Source organism: Lissotriton helveticus, chromosome 6, assembly GCF_964261635.1.
Source record: "Lissotriton helveticus chromosome 6, aLisHel1.1, whole genome shotgun sequence".
NCBI lineage: Eukaryota > Metazoa > Chordata > Amphibia > Caudata > Salamandridae > Lissotriton > Lissotriton helveticus.
In genome coordinates this window covers 650070592-650088692 of record NC_136067.1, presented here as the reverse complement: position 1 = coordinate 650088692, position 18101 = coordinate 650070592, and the positions used below count along the sequence as shown (strand labels likewise).

The 18101-nt window shown below is 42.1% G+C and overlaps 1 protein-coding gene across 1 annotated transcript in view; it reads right to left on the bottom strand.

The window, feature by feature from the left end:
- LOC144762435 (dynein axonemal heavy chain 5-like) overlaps nt 1–18101 on the bottom strand; it is a 1437549-nt gene that overhangs the window by 193952 nt on the left and 1225496 nt on the right. Inside the window, exon 96 of the mRNA XM_078647616.1 lies at nt 6046–6213. Coding sequence (XP_078503742.1) covers nt 6046–6213 — 168 coding nt within the window. The remainder of the gene's footprint in view (nt 1–6045; nt 6214–18101) is intronic.

Here is an 18101-nt window from a genome sequence, read left to right as displayed (position 1 = left end):
TGCACCAAAAGCAACTTGATCAAGAAGGCAGTCAACAAACACTGGGAGATGGTAGCAGATGTCATTGACCACAAAGAACTTCCGATGCACGCTTTCAAAAAGGCGAAAAATATCAGAGATAAAGTGGTTTGTTCACTTCTAGAAACACCTGCCCCTCCGACTTTACAAAGTATCTGGAATCTGCCCCAAGTAGTAGGTCATTTTAAATGTACCAAGTGTAAAGCCTGCCCACTCACCTTAGAGACCAAGGTTTGGGAATATCGGAACCATAAGGTAAATCTTAAAACAATGACTAATTGTAATACAAGTGGGGTTATCTATGCCATTATATGTCCATGTGACCTTGTATATATTGGACAGACAAAACAACATGTAAAGAAGCGCATTCTCCAACACTGCAGTCGGATAAGGTGTCAAACACCGGGCTCCCCTTTGGTCGAACACTTTGTGTCTAAAGCCCACACTCCTGAATCCTTCAAATGGCTGGTGGTTGAGAAAATTGAGATTGGTTCTAGAGGGGGCGATTTGGATTCGCTTCTTAACTTACGAGAATGCAAATGGATGTACACTCTGGACACTGTGGACAATGGTCTGAATGAACTTGACGCTACCTACTCCCAGCTAGCGGGATTATCATCTGATCCCTGACTTTGGTTAATGCTTTATGTATGGAAAGAGTATACTAGGAAATGTTGCAATATACAGAATTTATGAATTAGTGCTTCTTTCGGGCAAAGGACTCACAATCCACTTGGTTAATGTTTAACAAGAACACTGTGCTTAGTATGGTTTAACACTTAGAAAATGTTTAACAATACCACCTGCGAACGATACGTTTGATACTGTGGGTATGTGACCTACGCTCAACTAGTGGGACTGTTCTATATATGTGTGTTGTGCATGCTCTAGGCATAGATGATGTAGAAATTTTGATTTATCTCTCTTTGCCTTAGTGCTCAACTATGTAATCAGCTTGACTTTTGTCTAATTGTATATTTAGATATTCACCCACAATATTGGTTGATGCCTAAGTACATACAGTCGAACTGATATTGGTCATGAAATTCCATCTATTTACATAGGGCCTTTGGACTAGCTTCCTGTTGTATATGCAGGTGTATAAACATTTGACTTGACAATCGCTCTCATCTTCCCTTTATTTCACAAAGGACAGTGAGACCGACCAATAATTCATTAATTATGATGTAGATATTTTGATTTATCTCTCTTTGCCTTAGTGCTCAACTATGTAATCAGCTTGACTTTTGTCTAATTGGATATTTAGATATTCACCCACAATATTGGTTGATGCCTAAGTAGATACAGTCGAACTGATATTGGTCATGAAATTCCATCTATTTACATAGGGCCTTTGGACTAGCTTCCTGTTGTATATGCAGGTGTATAAACATTTGACTTGACAATCGCTCTCATCTTCCCTTTATTTCACAAAGGACAGTGAGACCGACCAATAATTCATTAATTATGCGTCTGTCTTCCACAGTAATAACATGTAGGTCATGCAACCTCCCCCATCGGTATAATGCAGCAGCATGGTCTTCATTGTGTTAACAATAGGAAGCATATGGGTTCGCTTGAATTTCAGCAACCCGATGTATCCAGACTGTCATTAGTCTTCTCGTGGATGCCGTCACTCACGTCCACACAGCCGCGCACACGGGAGGGGAAGTATTTCCAGCAGCGCCCATGCGCAGTCTAGCCACTTCGGCGGCAGCAGCATCCAGCGCCGGCACCGCGAGGTACTCTGACACGCCCCGTGAGCCACGCCTCCAGCGTCTAGTCTTTCAGTAGCGATCCCGTGCGGGCGCTGACTGGACCTGCTTTGGAGTAATTGCAGCACAGCACAGGTACGTGATACAGGGAGGCTGCCCCTTTCATGCCTCAATACTCGTTTTCTCAATAGCGCAACCAGGAACTCTACCATAATTTTCCCCGCACCCGTGGCCTTTTATTATTTATTATTCAAAATCCCGATCCATCCACAGATGCACAGCGTGTCTGGCATCCTAGCAACCCCGGCGCTCATTGTAGCGCTGATATTATGCCCCCGCAATCGAGTTCTTCGAGGGTATGTAAAAGTCCCGATCGGTCCCAGGTGGCGAGTGGAATATATTTACAACTGGGATTTGTCTTTGGCGAGATAGAGGGGGTTATTTAACTTAATTAGTGCTCTGAATACCGTTTTATTAGGAACCCCACACAATGACTCAATTTAAGAATGTCTGTGTGCATTGGGTCTTTACAGATGATGTGAGAACAACTTTTGGAAGACTAATCCTTTGAGTTGGTGTTTGACTGATTCCTCACCAACTAACACAAAATCAAGACACTTTCAAGTAAGTTCATCCTTTCTGTACTCTTCGGTTTTCACCTGGATTTCTTTAAAACTGTGCACCCCTGCAATGGCATAGAGATACAAGGATATAACGTTTGTATCCACAGATTTTACGCCAATTCCCATTCGATCTGGGACTTCAATCATCATTCCAAGGCGGATGATCCGAAAGAACTTAGTAAGTAGGGCCATCTCATGTGTGGGATGTTTCCTTCCTGACCTGCCCCTTTTCGTACCTTCCTTAATGTCAATTGTTCTTTCACAGAACATCAACAACGGCGCAAGTCTCCAACTGAGGTGGGACTACCTGATACGCCTGAGTCAATGTAGGTACACAAGTCTAGAAACCATTCATTGATTTTAAAGGTTTTTAATTTCACCCTACTGAGTGATATGCGTATCTATTTCCGTAGGTGCTCACTAACACTATCTTCACTGTCCTGATGAAGACCCTAAACTGAGGAACCACCCGCCCTTACCTACCGGGGTCGAAACGTTGACATCATTACTCTCCAACATACACGTTACGCTAGGATTTGCCATAAATGGTTTTCGTGTATTGATTGTATAGGGAACAATTTGATCTGTTTATAGACAGGAAATGTTTCGAGATTAATTTTGAATTGTCTACAGGACACAATTCCTTTTCTTTGTCCCTTCATCTATTCCAACCACCCCCTACCCTACTGAATCTGGAATCCCTCCTTTTGTCACCCACTGAGCACTATTTTGAATAATGATCAAATTCACCGTTATGCAATGTATGAATTAAATACTAAATAACTGTGTTTGAATACCACTGCTTATAGCTGAATTAAATTCAGTTTCATTTTGACACGGCTGATGTGTACCTTTTAACTATTTACTGAGAACACAAATGCAATGAACATTGTTTTGTAACCGACCACTTCTTTTTGCAACTAAATGGGTTGAATGGTCATTCCTCCACTCTGTCCTGAAACTTTGAATTTTGGAACATACTTTCTAAAGTGTATCTGATCATTATATATTGAACCCTGGGCGAGGGTAAGAGTTAATGGCACACTATCCCTCTGGTTTCGAATTCAGAGAGGTACCAGACAGGGTTGCCCCTTGTCTCCATATCTGTTTGCCCTTGTGACCGGGCCACTGGTGGAATAAGTCAGATGGGATGCTTAAGTGTGGGGTCTAAAGTGGGGGGATGGTGCAGGTGACCACATGTTCCTCTAGCCGGACAATGTCCTGATGTTTTTGCAGATCAGATTAATACATATGTTGCGGGTATATGGGGAATCGTTCGGAGTCAGTGAATTGGGTCAAAACGAAACTGATGCCTTGTCTACTACGCTTGCCAGAGACCCATGCCAACACCTTGATATTCATCAGGGGCAGGGCCGGTCACTTACTTGGGGCTACAGATATTAAACGACCCCAGAGCCTGCACCCCTCAAGAACAAAGTCAGGAACCACATGTCACATGGCAGTTCTCTCCCACTCAATCTCTTGGAACGCATCACACTACTCAAAATGATTGGGCTTCCCCAATTGTTGTATATCCTTGAAAATTACCCACACAAACACGGCCTAAGTGGTTTAGTTGATTGCTATCCGAGATAAATGGCTATATCTGGGTCAATTCACCTCAAGGGTGGGTCACGCTATGTGTATTCAGTCGGCATTCGATGGGAGCTTGGGGAAGTGGGCATACAACTATACTATTTGGCAGCAAAAAAGGTTCCTATAAATGATTGGGTGTTCGACGACAGGGGAGACCTGGGCAACAGATTGGAGGTGGCGGGTTTCGACGATTCTGCACCATGGTACTGGTTGTATGGCACAATTATTCCCCAACGGGCATCCTCTGTCACTGCTATCCCTGTCAAGTGTTGGTACAGTGCCCTGAAACGGACTGGGTGGAACAGGAAACTTACTAGGGAGACGTCATTGTGGCTGTGTAATTGGCTTGCACTGATACAACGTCTGCAACAAACAAACAAACAAACAAACTGCATTTGGAAAGCGTAACACTGTCACCCCTAGGGGTATCTGGGCGCTGTGTCTCTGTTGAAGAGGCAGGCCTTGAGTCTCTTTTTGAAGTCTGCCAGCAAGGGGATGTGCGGAGCTGGTGGGGGGGAGGTCGTTCTAGTGCTTGGCAGTGATGTAGGAGAAGGAGAGGCCACCGCTGCAACAGATGCGGGAGGTGTGTGCAAGGGCGAGTGAAGAGGAGTGCAGGTGTCTAGCGGGTTGGTGGAAGTTCAGTCGATGGTTGAGGCAGGCAGGTCCTAGGTCGCAGATGGCTTTGTGAGGATCTTGAACTGGCATCTTTTCTGGATGTGGAGCCAGTGGAGGTCTCGCAGGTGAGGGGTGATGTGGGTTTGTTTGGGGAGGTCCAGGCTATGTCTGGCTGCAGCGTTCTGTTTGGTCTGGAGACTTCTGAGGAGCAAAGGGTGAAGATGTCATCATAGAGGACACTGCCGTAGTGAAAGTGGCTGGTGACAAGGGCCTAAGTGATGGTCTTGCTGGTGTTAGTTGGGATCCATCTGAAGATTCTGTGGAGCATGCAAAGTGTGTGGAAGCAGGAGGAGGCGACTGCATTAACTTTTCATTTCATGGTCAGTTGGCTGTTGAGGATGATGCCGAGGTTGCGTGAGTGGTTGGTTGGTCAGTGTGGGTCTGAGTTCTGCAGGCCACCAGCTGTGGTCTCATGTGGAGGTGTTTTTCCCGAAGAGCAGTACTTCAGTTTTGTCGGAGTTGAGTTGGAAAAGTTAGGAATTAATCCAATCCACTTCCTGAATACAATCCAGTGGAACCCAAATTTATGATGGGTGACATCAGCAAGGGGATTTTTCAGCTATACTGGTCCCTTGTGAACAACACTCCCAACAGCATGACTGCCCTGAGTGACAAATTGACCATTGACATTGGGGATTTGGGTGAGGAAGACTGGGTAGAAGCTAAAATGGCAGCCAGACTGTTGGTGATTCCTGTGCGCCCAGATTAATCCAATTTAAATTCTTTCACAGGGTCTACTTTACACCTCACAGGTTATGGCAGATCGGTAGGACCTGTACTCCAAGTACCTCTGATGTGGAATCCCAATTGGGGACTGCATACACATTGTGTGGAAATGCCCAATCATACATAAATACTGCTATAACATATTTTCCAAACTGGGGGAGGTGAGAGGCTTTCCAATAGAGGTAAACTAGCAATATTACTGGGATGGGATGGCCTCAGGGGACAACGGATACCAGTGTGAATCGGCTGCGTACTCGCAAAACAAGATTTAGCTCAGCCCTGGAGATCCACAGCATCCTCACCAGTCAAAGAGTGGCTTAGGGGCAAGGACTATTGTGCGATCACAGAAAAGGCAGTTTATAAATCACAAGGCTGCCTGCACATACATACAGAAAAATGGGGATCCTGGATTGGCAACCATCTGAATCCAGGTAGAGGGGGTGAGACACAAGCTTTGGGAGGATGGGCTCCCAGGATATAGATTTGCCGCTCTGGGAGGGGGTGTGGGTTTAAAAGGACTGAAATATGGTCTTGTTATACTGTCTTGAAGTAGATTACATCTATAATCCAGCAAACATACTGAAAATTTGTACTTTACCAGTAGCCTGGTTCGTTATCTTCAAAATAAAAAATAATAAAAAAAAATAACACATAGCATAAATCAGTGAGGGACCTTAGACATATATTCCAACCTGCACATTTTTAAATTGCTCCTCAGCCATCCAGTCAAATGGGTTCTTTGCTTGTTGCCGTGATTCGGATGGCTTGGCTCCCAGCTTCTGCAGGGTTGCAACACAGAGATCGGGAGCAATGACAAACTCTTTCTCCCCAGGCTTCAAATGTCCCAAAGATTCCTCAACCTACAATGGATCAAAAGACAATAAATGTCTGCAAATGACATATAGTATTCAAGTTTTACATATTGACAAGTCAACAACTGTGCCTCCATGTCAAAAAGAGTGATCCAAATCCCAAGTGTCCAGAGGAATGATCTTTGTGCCAGTGATTGTCAAGTGAAACGGCATCAAGCTATCTGCACTTTCTCATTTTGCATTTTGCCCTTTTTTGGATCATTGTATTGAATTACTTTCTTGTAACACTATAGCTATTGTAACATTATATGTTGGTCAGACATCTAAGACTGTCAGCTGTCAAGTAGCTCACTGGAGCCAATGGGCGATGCCTCTTATCTAATTAAGGCCTCATCATCACATCATTATCATCCAGGTGGGCTCACACCGAATTTGGACGACACCTGGTCTTTATGGGTTACCTGCAGAGTTCTACCAAACATATGCCCCTCTTATTATCTCCCACTTGGAGGAGATGTATATGGTGGCCTAGGATGACAGCACCCTACTACCTACATGTAGGAAAGCCTTGTGGATTTCCCTCCTCAAGCCACACAAGAATCTGGAGGATACCTCAGCTTACTGCCCACTGTCAATGTTAAAATGCTTAGCAAGAATTAGCCTGCATTGTACAACCTCATCTGCAACAGCTGATCCATGCGGATCGAAACAGATTAATCCCACAGTGAAATACATTCTTAAATATAAGACACCACTTTTGCATACTGGATGGGAAGGCTTTGCGGAAGCTGTGGTGCTTTCCATTGACCTCCATAAGACCTTAAACACCATTCAATGGCGCTATATGCACACAGTAATGTGCCCTATGAATTTAGGAACAGGTTGGGATAAATGGATAGTGTTCCTATATGTCGGGCGCACACTAGACTAAAGGTAGGACAAAAGATATTAGATGCCTTTGAAATACAAACGGGAACCTGACAGGGATGCCCATTAACGTTGTTACTGTTTGCATTGGCCATCGAATCTTTTGCAAATATCAAAAGTGAAGGTATAGTGTACAGCGTCTCAGATTATATGCTCCTATCCCTTAAAGATGCCGCTACAGGGGCGACCTGGAGCATCCAAATGTTGCGGCTGTTGAGTGAAGTGACTGGTCTGTGCACAAACTGGGAGAAGACATGTTTTTTACCGTTCTTTGGAACCCTGCAAATAATTCCACCAGCAGTCGGAACACAGGGTATCAAATGGGAGCCACATGTGCTCCAATACCGTGGAGTCAAACTCGACCTCCATGGCAAAGATTTTAGGGAGCGTAATTTTGGTTGGGCCTTGCACTCCTTTTAAGAGCAATGTCGCATTTTGGTATATACCGAAGCCCCAGATCATGGTACAGATAGCTCTCACAAAGACGATTGTGCTGCCACAAGTAGCCTTTGTTTGCGATTCTCTCAATTTGGTTCTCTCAAACCTGCTTCCAGTCTTTAGACACGCTAATACATGATCTAATATGGGATGGAGGTAGCCGTAGGGTTTCTTTATGAATTATGCAATGCACAACCACAAAGTTTAGTCTGGGGGGCCAGACTGAGAGCTATACCATATTGTAGCTCAGCTGCAATGATTGGCTCGCTGGGTAGAGGGTCCAGATGGAAGAGGTGGGCAGCTAAGGCGTATGTCGAAGAAAAGGGACATCAGTGGCTTTCATGAGAGGGGCATGTATTTCTATGAAACCCCCACATAAACTGCTGGATATGGTGTCATGCTTATGATGGAAACTGTTCAAAAGAACAAACATTTTCCCACTATACACACCAACAATATCACTGGTTGGCTTCCCTTTACCAAGGGGTGGTTTCTTTACGGCACAGAGGCTGTTGGCATGGTGTTGGCATGGACGGATGCAAACCTGCTTATGGTGGATGACTGTTATGAGAAGGGGAAGCTGAAATCCCTTGAGACACTCACCAGTGAGGGGGACCTTTCAGATTCACACTTCCTGGTGTATGCAGCACTGGCACGTGCTCTGCAGACACTGTGGAATATATGCCTGAAGGACCCACTGACACACAAAGTACTGCAGGTCCTCCTTACATTTTGAGAAGCTAGCAAATTAGTCTCCTGGCTTTAGAAATGAGCTGTGTATATGACCAAAGCAGACTTTACACAACTCGGGGTGAGGTGGGAAGATTGGATAGGCCAAGAATTGCGAAAAAAGATTGGGTTAGAATTCTGGAACGTATACATAAAGTCGCCTGAAACACTAAATTCCACTACATTCAATTACATTTCCTACATAAGTCTTCCCTTACACCACACAAACTAAACAAAATCCATGGAACAGAAGATAAGTCATGCCCGTGATGTGACGTACTCGATGCTGATTTTTTACATATGACTTAGGTTTGTACTCGGATAGCATAATTCCTTTTTTTTTTACAACTCTTTTTATTAAACAAGCTCATCATACAGTATGCAAACTGAGAGTTCACTGCGAACACAATGTTACATTTCATTATATATCTTCTAGTGAGAGTGGACAAGGTACAGAAATTGAACTAATCTGAGTCATTTACAGGAATTCTCCAATTTGTGTGGTTCTGAGGCTGCCCACGTTCATCAATTTTGCAATACATTTCAGTTTCTGCTATACTAAGGAATGGCATGGTTCTAATAGTGCTCCTCTGTAGTTCTTCCAGGGGGACCATACCTTCTCCCACTTTCTGGGCCCATGCGCCTGTATAGATCGGATCACTGAAATAATATCGACTACCAAAATATCGACTACCCAAAATATCGACGAGAAAATATCTACAACCAAAATATCGAGTTTGTATGTACAAACAGGTAAGTACAAAAATATCGAGTACAAAATATCGTTAACAAAAATATAGTTGTAAAAAATATCGACTTTAATAAAAACAATGTTTAATTACATTAATATAAAAAATTAATTACTAAAATATAATTAACAATACTTAAAATAACTTTTAATAATTAAATAATTAATGAAAGTAAAAAAATAATATTTTTTTAATCATATTTCTTAAAACATATATATATATAGTAACAAAATTTAATTAAATAATAGCCAATATTATTAACGTACAAATACAAAAGAGTAAAAATTACTATTCCCACTGCAAAGAGTGCAACAGTGGATATATGACGTTACAACGCAACTTTTACAACGCACTACCATTACAACGTAAGTATTGGTAAGTATATAATAATTTTTTTTAATTTAAATTATTTAAAATTATTTAAATATAATTTAATTTAATTTAATTTCATAAAATTAAATTAATGTAAATTTAATTTTACTTTATTTTTACACTGTACCCCTGTACCCCTGTACCCCAAAACTGACCCTGAACGCTAAAAAAACCCTTTACCCAAAAACCCAAAACTGACCCTGAACCCTAAAAATACCCCTTTACCCAAAAACTAAAAACTGACCCTGAACACTAAAAATACCCCTTTACCCAAAATCCCAAAACTGACCCTGAACCCTAAAAATACCCCTTTACCCAAAAACTAAAAACTGACCCTGAACCCTAAAAATACCCCTTTACCCAAAAACTAAAAACTGACCCCGAACCCTTAAAATACCCCTTTACCCAAAAACTAAAAACTGACCATGAACCCTAAAAATACCCCTTTACCCAAAAACTAAAAACTGACCCTGAACCCTATAAATACCCCTTTACCCAAAAACTAAAAACTGACCCTGAACCCTTAAAATACCCCTTTACCCAAAAACTAAAAACTGACCCTGAACCCTAAAAATACCCCTTTACCCAAAAACTAAAAACTGACCCTGAACCCTTAAAATACCCCTTTACCCAAAAACTAAAAACTGACCCTGAACCCTAAAAATACCCCTTTACCCAAAAACTAAAAACTGACCCTGAACCCTAAAAATACCCCTTTACCCAAAAACTAAAAACTGACCCTGAACCCTAAAAATACCCCTTTACCCAAAAACTAAAAACTGACCCTGAACCCTAAAAATACCCCTTTAATTTAACATAATTAGCAATTAATCAATTAAATTAAATTAATTACCAATTACATTTTAATTAATTAACAAATATTATTTAATTACTAATTAATTAAATATTACTACCAATTAATACATTTACATATTTAATAAATAATAATTAAATTACTTCCCACCCTATTCCCCTATAAACCCACAACCAGCTACAGAATAAAATTACACAATAATTTTAAAAACATCATTAATTAAAAATAATTATAACATAAAATGACACTTTTCACACATATTATAACATAAACACACTATAAATAATTACATATTATATAAAAAAAGATATTTTTTACTTTCGATATTATTTACAGTCGATATTACTTCACTTACCTTAAAAACGATATTTTGGCTGTCGATATTCTGTCCTGTCGATATTTTCTCCAAACGATATTTAAAACTCGATATTTTGTCCATTCGATATTGTGGAGTCGATATTATGTCTGTGCACCGTATAGATCACTTCCTCCACCCTCTGACACCAGTCCATATAAGGTTCCCAATCGGCCACCGACGAGGGAAGTGATGGCCCCCACCTCCTTGCTATGTTCTGTTTCGCTACCCCTGCAGCCAATGCTAACCAGAGCCTGTTATGTCAAGGCCAGTCTTCTTCGCCCTGGACCATCAGAAGCAACCACTTTGCGTTCATGGATACCCTCACCCCCAGGACCCTGGCCATCACAGCTGTCACCTCACGCCAGTACCTGTGAATCATGAGGCACTCCCACATGACATAGTAAAAGGACCCCGTGTACTTCCTCACACATTGGGATGTCTCTACTGCCCCCAGTTTATGCAGCAGAGTCCCTGAGTAGTACGGGTGATGTAGGACTTTCAGCTGTGGATAGCATAATTCTGGCAGGCAGTAATAGACAAATTATAATGAACCTTTAGCTGCACTAACCTCCTGAAGTTGGAAATATGCTTATTGAGTTTATACCCCTTTCCCTGAATGGCGAGTGTGACAAAAAAGTTTCTAAATCCTAGCCTTGTCCTCGCTAGGAGGACAATTACAATGCAGTGGAGATTACCCAGAGGGTTCGGTTGAAGGGGGAGGGAGAACACTGGGTGCTGGTGGAAGAGTCAGCTCTCAGAGACAAAGAACGTAGGAACCTGCGTACCAGCAGGATGGCCGATGACTGAGCTGTTGTTCTGGCGACCTTTTTGAGAGTGGAAGATGTTGAACCCCTACTCTATAATTTCTGGTCTACAGTACTGGAGCCATGGGCTGCCTTTGACTGTGAGATGCTGGAAGCAAGACAGACGGTTTGAAAGTGGACAAATACTAAATGTTGAAGCTTGAATAAATTGCCCGTTAACTGTTAATGAGTATTGATCGTAAAATGCAACATGTCAGTTCTATTGCATTGTCAGAGCACACCGGACACGCAAAAAAACGGACCATACAGGAGGATCTCAAATATGCAGAGGGGAGTTGAGTAATCCACTAGGTTACGGTTATATGGTACGGAATGCAATGTTAATCCTGAATCCTAATGACAAAGATGTGCATATTTCATGGTTGAAAGTTTTGAAAAATAGTAAAAAAAAATAAAAAAGAAGGCTTGCTCTGCCTAACTCCCATATCATGAGTTCAGCTCTGCAGAAACACTAGAACCACAACAAAAGTTATTGATTGCATAAAGGACCCCCTGGAATAGATTTTTTATTTTTTATTTTAATAGTTTTGTACAGCACCAGCTAGACCCGTAGGTATCCAAGCGCTTCACATACACATTGTGAAAAACAGAAGGGCCTTACATTACCCAGAAGGCTGACAGTAAGTAAGCAAATCACGGATAAAGAATACAGCATTAACAATAAAATAATTCTGCAAAAAACAAGGTGATTAGCATAGTCCGTTCACCAACAATCCTTGAATGGGAGTCAACTCGGAATATTGAGGTATATGTTAGTTGACGTAGTTCAGGAAAGTATTTGTTAAGGAGATGGAGTTTGAGGTCCCTTTTGAAACAGGAGAAGGAGGGGTTGCATCTGAGGACTCCAGGGAGAGCGTTCCATACCCTGGGAGCGTTGCCAGAAAATGATCGGAATTGGGTGGTTTTCTTTTTCATTCTTGGTGGAATGAGAAAGAGTGAGTTGGAGCTTCTCAGGGTTCTGGTTTGACCGGCTCTTACCAGTTTGTTGTTCAGGTATTTGGGGGTCGGAGAGTGGAGGGTTTTGTGTGTGATGCAGGCCAGCTTGTAAATTCATCTCCCTTCCATGGGAAGCCGTTTGAGGGAGTTGAGAGCTGGAGTGATGTGTTCAAATCTTTTTACTCCAGATACAAGATGAGCGGCCATGTTCAGCACTGTCCTAAGAGGGGCTAGGTGAGCTTTTGGAGTTCCTGTAAGGATGGCGTTCCCGTAGTTGATTTTAGAGAGAACTAGGGATTGAACTACTGTCTTGAAGTCGTCGTCGGGCAGAAAAGGTTTCAATTTCTTGAGGTATTTTAGAGAGAAAAGAGCACTTTTTGCAGAATTTTTGATGTGGGCCTCCATAGATAGGTTCTTGTCAAGGGTGATGCCTAGAGATTTAACTGAGTCGGATAGAACGAGGGGGCAGTTTAGGGCAACCAGATTCTTGAGCCACTCTTGGATAGGACGATGGTTGCTTTTTGGATAGAATAGGATCAGTTCCGTTTTATCTGGGTTGAGCTTTAAGTGGTTGACGTTGAACCAGGTTTGGATCTCTGTTAGAATGGTATTGAGGTGTTGAATGTCATCGGGGGACTTGATTTTGAAATAGATTTGGGTGTCATCGGCGTAAAGGTGGTAACTCACTCCAGCTTTTTTCAAGACGATTGTGAGAGGCTCCATGAAGATATTGAAGAGGGATGGGGAGAGGATCGAGCCTTGTAGTACCCCAAGTGTTACCTTTGTTGGCTTTGAGAGACAGGAGTTGATTTTAATTTGTTGCGAGCGATGCTGGAGGAAAGAGGTGAACCATTTTAGTACAGTGCCGTTTATGCCGGAGTGCTTCGACAAGGTCTCCAGAAGAGCTGGATGATTAACCGTGTAGAATGCCGCAGATAGGTCAATAAGGATGAGTAGGCAGGCATCACCATCATCTAAGGCTTTGCGAATGTCGTCCGAGACGTTGAGTATGGCTGTTTCAGTGCTACAGCCTTTCCTGAAACCCGATTGAAAGGAGTCGAGGAGGTTGAACTCATCAATGTGTTTATTGAGTTGGTGGAGAACACATGACTCCAATGTTTTTGCCAGAAATGGGAGGTTTGAGATAGGTCTGAGGTTGTTAAGATCCTTAGGGTCGGCCCTTGGTTTCTTGAGAATGGGCGTGATTTGTCCTAGTTGAAGGGAGTCTGGGACACAGCCTGAGGTGAGAGAGCGGGGATGCACGGAGAGACGAGTAGGTACCTGGCAATTGAACCACGCAGTAACTAATACGTTACTTTACGAGGTTTTTCCTTCCCTCTACCCCGTGAAGCCCAAAAGACCCATAGCAGGAGTCTTTTTGCTTTTCTCACTTCCATTTGGGTGTGAAGATTTGACTACGACAGATTTTTGTCAGTAGTCTCAAGGAATTTAGGACTGGCAGGTCGTTAGTGTGTCCTGACCACCCACCTTCCTTTTTTGGTCCTGATGAAAACCCGGTACTTCCATACAACGGGTTGAAACATGTAGACCCTACACATAGTGATACACATGGTCATAACATACCTTTTCGTATCCACACACTTGATTTTAATATTGTCCAGTAACTTGCAAATAAAATTCTTTTTCATACAAGTATACCAGGACAATTTTTAAAATTTTTTTGTTCACTTCACACACACAAATACCCGCTCCACTGTAATTCAGGTGTCGCAGCACACCCTGATGGCACTCGGCTATCAGGGTGGACCCCGATGATGAAGCATGTCACCAACTAGGTTGGTGAGTGAGGGGTTTTTAAACAAAAGAAGGACTCTCTTCTTTTTGTAGTCATCCCACTCAGACTGTTTTTTCTCTAAACAGCCTTTGATGGTACTCCTCTGATGTTTTTGTAAACGTTGATGATTTTTGTCCAGAAAGGGGAAATGGTGTGGTTGAGTTATTTTATGATTGTGGAAGGGAGTAGGGTCCATGGTGTGGGAGGAAGGTTTTAGATGAAAAATTATCTTGAAGACCTCGTTTTCCGCCATTAGCTCAAAGTCGGACCGGTGCGCATTGTTTTTTAGCTGAAGGCCGGTCTGATTGCCCCTATACAGAACTCTTTCTGCGTGGTCAAGGGAAGTAGAAGGGGGGCAGGTTATGAGGGAAGGGGGTGATTGCGGTTTGTATGAAGGATTGATCAATTTTAGAGACTTTATTAGTGAAGAAGGTGGCAATTTCTTCACATCGCTCAATTGTGGCTTCGATATCTTGAGAGGGGGTGCCGTTAGTTTGGCTTTTGACAATGCTGAAGAGTTCTCTCGGTCTGTTTTTCGCCAGATCTAGTTGGCTGCGGAAAAAGGAAGCCTTTTCGCTTAAAATTTGTTTTTTGTTTGCCTGCCGAGCAGATCTAAGTTGTGTTAGGTGTAAGGTCGAGTGGTTAAGCCTCCAAGTCCTTTCCGTTTGTCTAAGTTGACGCCGTTCATCGTTTAGGTCCATGTTAAACCAGGGTTTCGATTTGTTTTGCCTCTGTTGTTTGAGTTTGAGTGGAGCTACTTGGTCTACAACCTCTGTCATTTTAGAGCTGAAGTGTGTAGTAAGGTCATCAGCTGTCCATGATGAGGGGTGGAGTTGAAGATGGGGATGAATCATGGAATCAAGTTTGGATAAAGGGACTTTTTTGATGTTTCTGGTCAAGAGTTTAGGGTTGACGTCACAAATAGGTTGGTGGCTGACAGGTGTGTCAATCCTGAACAGAATGAGGTGGTGGTCGGACCAGTCAATGGGAGAAATCGCTCTCAGAGAGACCAGTTCGTTGTTGGTAATGATCGCATCTAGTGTTGCACCTTTGATGTGAGTTGACTTATTGCAGAGTTGTTTGAGGTTATGTATTTCCAGAAGGTTGGATAGGTTCAGGACAGTGGAGTCCTTACGGTCGTTCCAGTGGATATTGAGGTCACTCAGGAACACGTCTTTGGTATATATCAAGGAGAACCGTGTTATTAGGTCTGTTAGTTCTTCGGGAAAAAGAGTACGTTCTCCAGGCGTATGGTAGATGGTGTGGAATTTGATGGATGAGGTGCCCTTAGTGGTAGCATTACAAAATGGCTGCAGGCAAAGTGGAATCAGTGGAACTCGGATCATCATGAGATGTTAGTTAGCATGTACTTGCAGAGAGATGCATGTGGATGTTTGGACTCGATATGTTTTGTCGAAAATGTCAGGTGCTGCACAACCCCTCTGTGGTTGGTCTGCCTGACTCGGTCACTGACTTTAGAAATAAGCTGGTCTTCTGAGACAAAACATCAGTTCACCTGCTAAGTTAGTGGAGATCTATGAACATATACAGGTGAAAGGATAACACCAGGAATAGATCGATTGGCTGGACCCCTGTAGGAGCCAGGACACCACTCTAGGATGAGGAAGAAATGCCTGCTGTTGCTTGAACTTTATTAAAAGGAGATAAATAGCCCTGCAAAATTAGAACCTCCCTGAATTCATCTGAAGAACTGCCTGGTTCATCAGCTGCATAGTACTTGTGTGAATATCGGCTACATGTTCAGAAGACCTTGCCTGAGTCCAAAGTGCCACTGTTGCTGTCCCATTGGGCCCTGATTGCACAGTGAAGAAAATAATTTTTCCTGATTTTCTGCAATTCACTCTTCTAAGAGAGAAAATACTCAAAGCAGAGCAGTTTTTCATGTTGAGAAGGAAAGAGCTCAAGACGCATTACTGTCTCTCTGCTCTCTATGGGCAGTCACACAAAAGACACTCTTCCTTTCTCCTAATGCCACTGTCCATTTTTTGTCTCAGCAAGTTGTGGCACCCGGCATGATTTCCTGCCTTTTCCATTGCCAGCTGGCTACCACCAACCAACGAAAGATGCCATCATTCCTACACCTCTGTTGAGACTGTCTCCTTCCAATTGTTGTTGCGGCAGTGTGCTCATTTTGTGTGCAGTGTGCTCCAGATTGAGTGAGGCATTCCGACAGGGCCAAGAACCCCTTCCCACTCTCACAGAACCATCCAGTACAGAGCACCCAGCACTAAACAAAAAACGTAGGGGCATATTAGCAAGAACCTCGTTAAAATTATCGCCCTTTTAGCGGCAGGAAACTGCTGCTAAAACGGCGATAATGGGCTTGCTAATATGCGTTATAGAATGTCCTGCACATCTAACCTGGGCTTCTATTGGAATTCTATAACGCATATTAGCAAGCCCATTATAGCCGTTTTAGCGTCAGGAAACTGCCGCTAAAACGGCGATAATTTTAACGGGGTTCTTGCTATAATGCCCCACAGGGTCATATGTACAAAGCATTCTTGAAGTCACAAATTGCCCGATTTGCAGAGTTGTCTTGTTTGTTTTCAACTGCAAAACTGCTTTTTTAAATGTACATATACCATATTGTGATTCAGTAACTTGCTATCGAATCATAAATGCATTTATGATTTGGTATTTGGAAGAGTGTGTTTAGGGCACCCATTCCAAATACTGAATCGCAGTGGTATGTATTAATATTTTGCAATGAAATTCAGGTCACAAAACAATTATACTTTCACACCAATTCCAAATTGGTGGTAACCCATTCGCAAATGGGAAGGAGTCCCCGTGGAATCCCGTCCCCTTTGAGAATGTAAAGAACTGTTTTTTAAGAGCAGGAAGTGGTCTAACTGAGAGGTAGGTTGATTTGTCACCTACAAGGAATCACTATTTTAAAATTAAAAAAATGGCCAGTACTAACATTGGTAATAGCAATTACCAAATAGCAATTTTTTTGCGAATTGTTATTTGGTAATCACTATTAATAATGTACTAAAGTTATATCTGGCTCTTTTTTCTTAATTAGCGATTTGTAGTGTGTCGTAAATAGACCGTAGGACCACTGCATGTTCTTAAAACATTTTTTTAAAACATTCTAGTAGGGGGCTGTAAGAAAGTGGCTGTATATATACTGGACCAAAGTACAGTACAGTGTGTATAGAGTCCCCAATCTCCAGAGGTATAACAGAGGCTAAAGTCAGATCTGACCTTACTCTCTAAAGTGGTAGCTTGGTCGAGCAGTAAGGCAGTATCAGAGGAAAGCACTTATTGTACACACTCAGTCAGCAAAAGGTTTCACACACTCAAGAACTGAACTCTAGGCCAATTGTTTTTATATCAAAATATATAGTTGTTTTATTTTAGAACCAACAGGTATCAAAATATACTTTTCTCAATATGAGTGACTTTAGGTAGTTACTTTGCAGAAAGGCAATAGACTTAGTAAGTACAATAGTTACTGGGGTTGCAATAGGCAGCACATTTCTAAACACAATTTAACATTGAGCTCAATGGGTTTTTCTATATAAATGCAGTTGATTACTTTCAGGATTACTTTGCTAACCACAGGACTGGATCCTGGATTCAGTCCCAGGACCTAAGCTGTAAACAGTTAAGTAAAAGCGTTTTGGTTACAGTTGTAATTTTTAAAGGATATAAATGTATTTTCAAAGTTGACACTTAGAAACTTTTCAGAGAAAAACTAGCAATGTTATCCTACGGAAGGAAATTCAAGTCACAGATAAAGTAGGTTCTCGTTACTTTTGTAATCCAGTACTAGACTCCTAGGTTCAGCACTGGGACCTCTACCTAAGACAGGTAAGTATTTACGTTTCAGTAGTTGGTACGATTTTTAAGGAATATTTGTAATTTGCAAAAATCGACACTTAGAAGAAATTTCAGAGAAAAGCAGTCAATGGTTTCCTATGGACGAAAATGCAGGTAACTGGTAAGTACAGTTAAGATTACT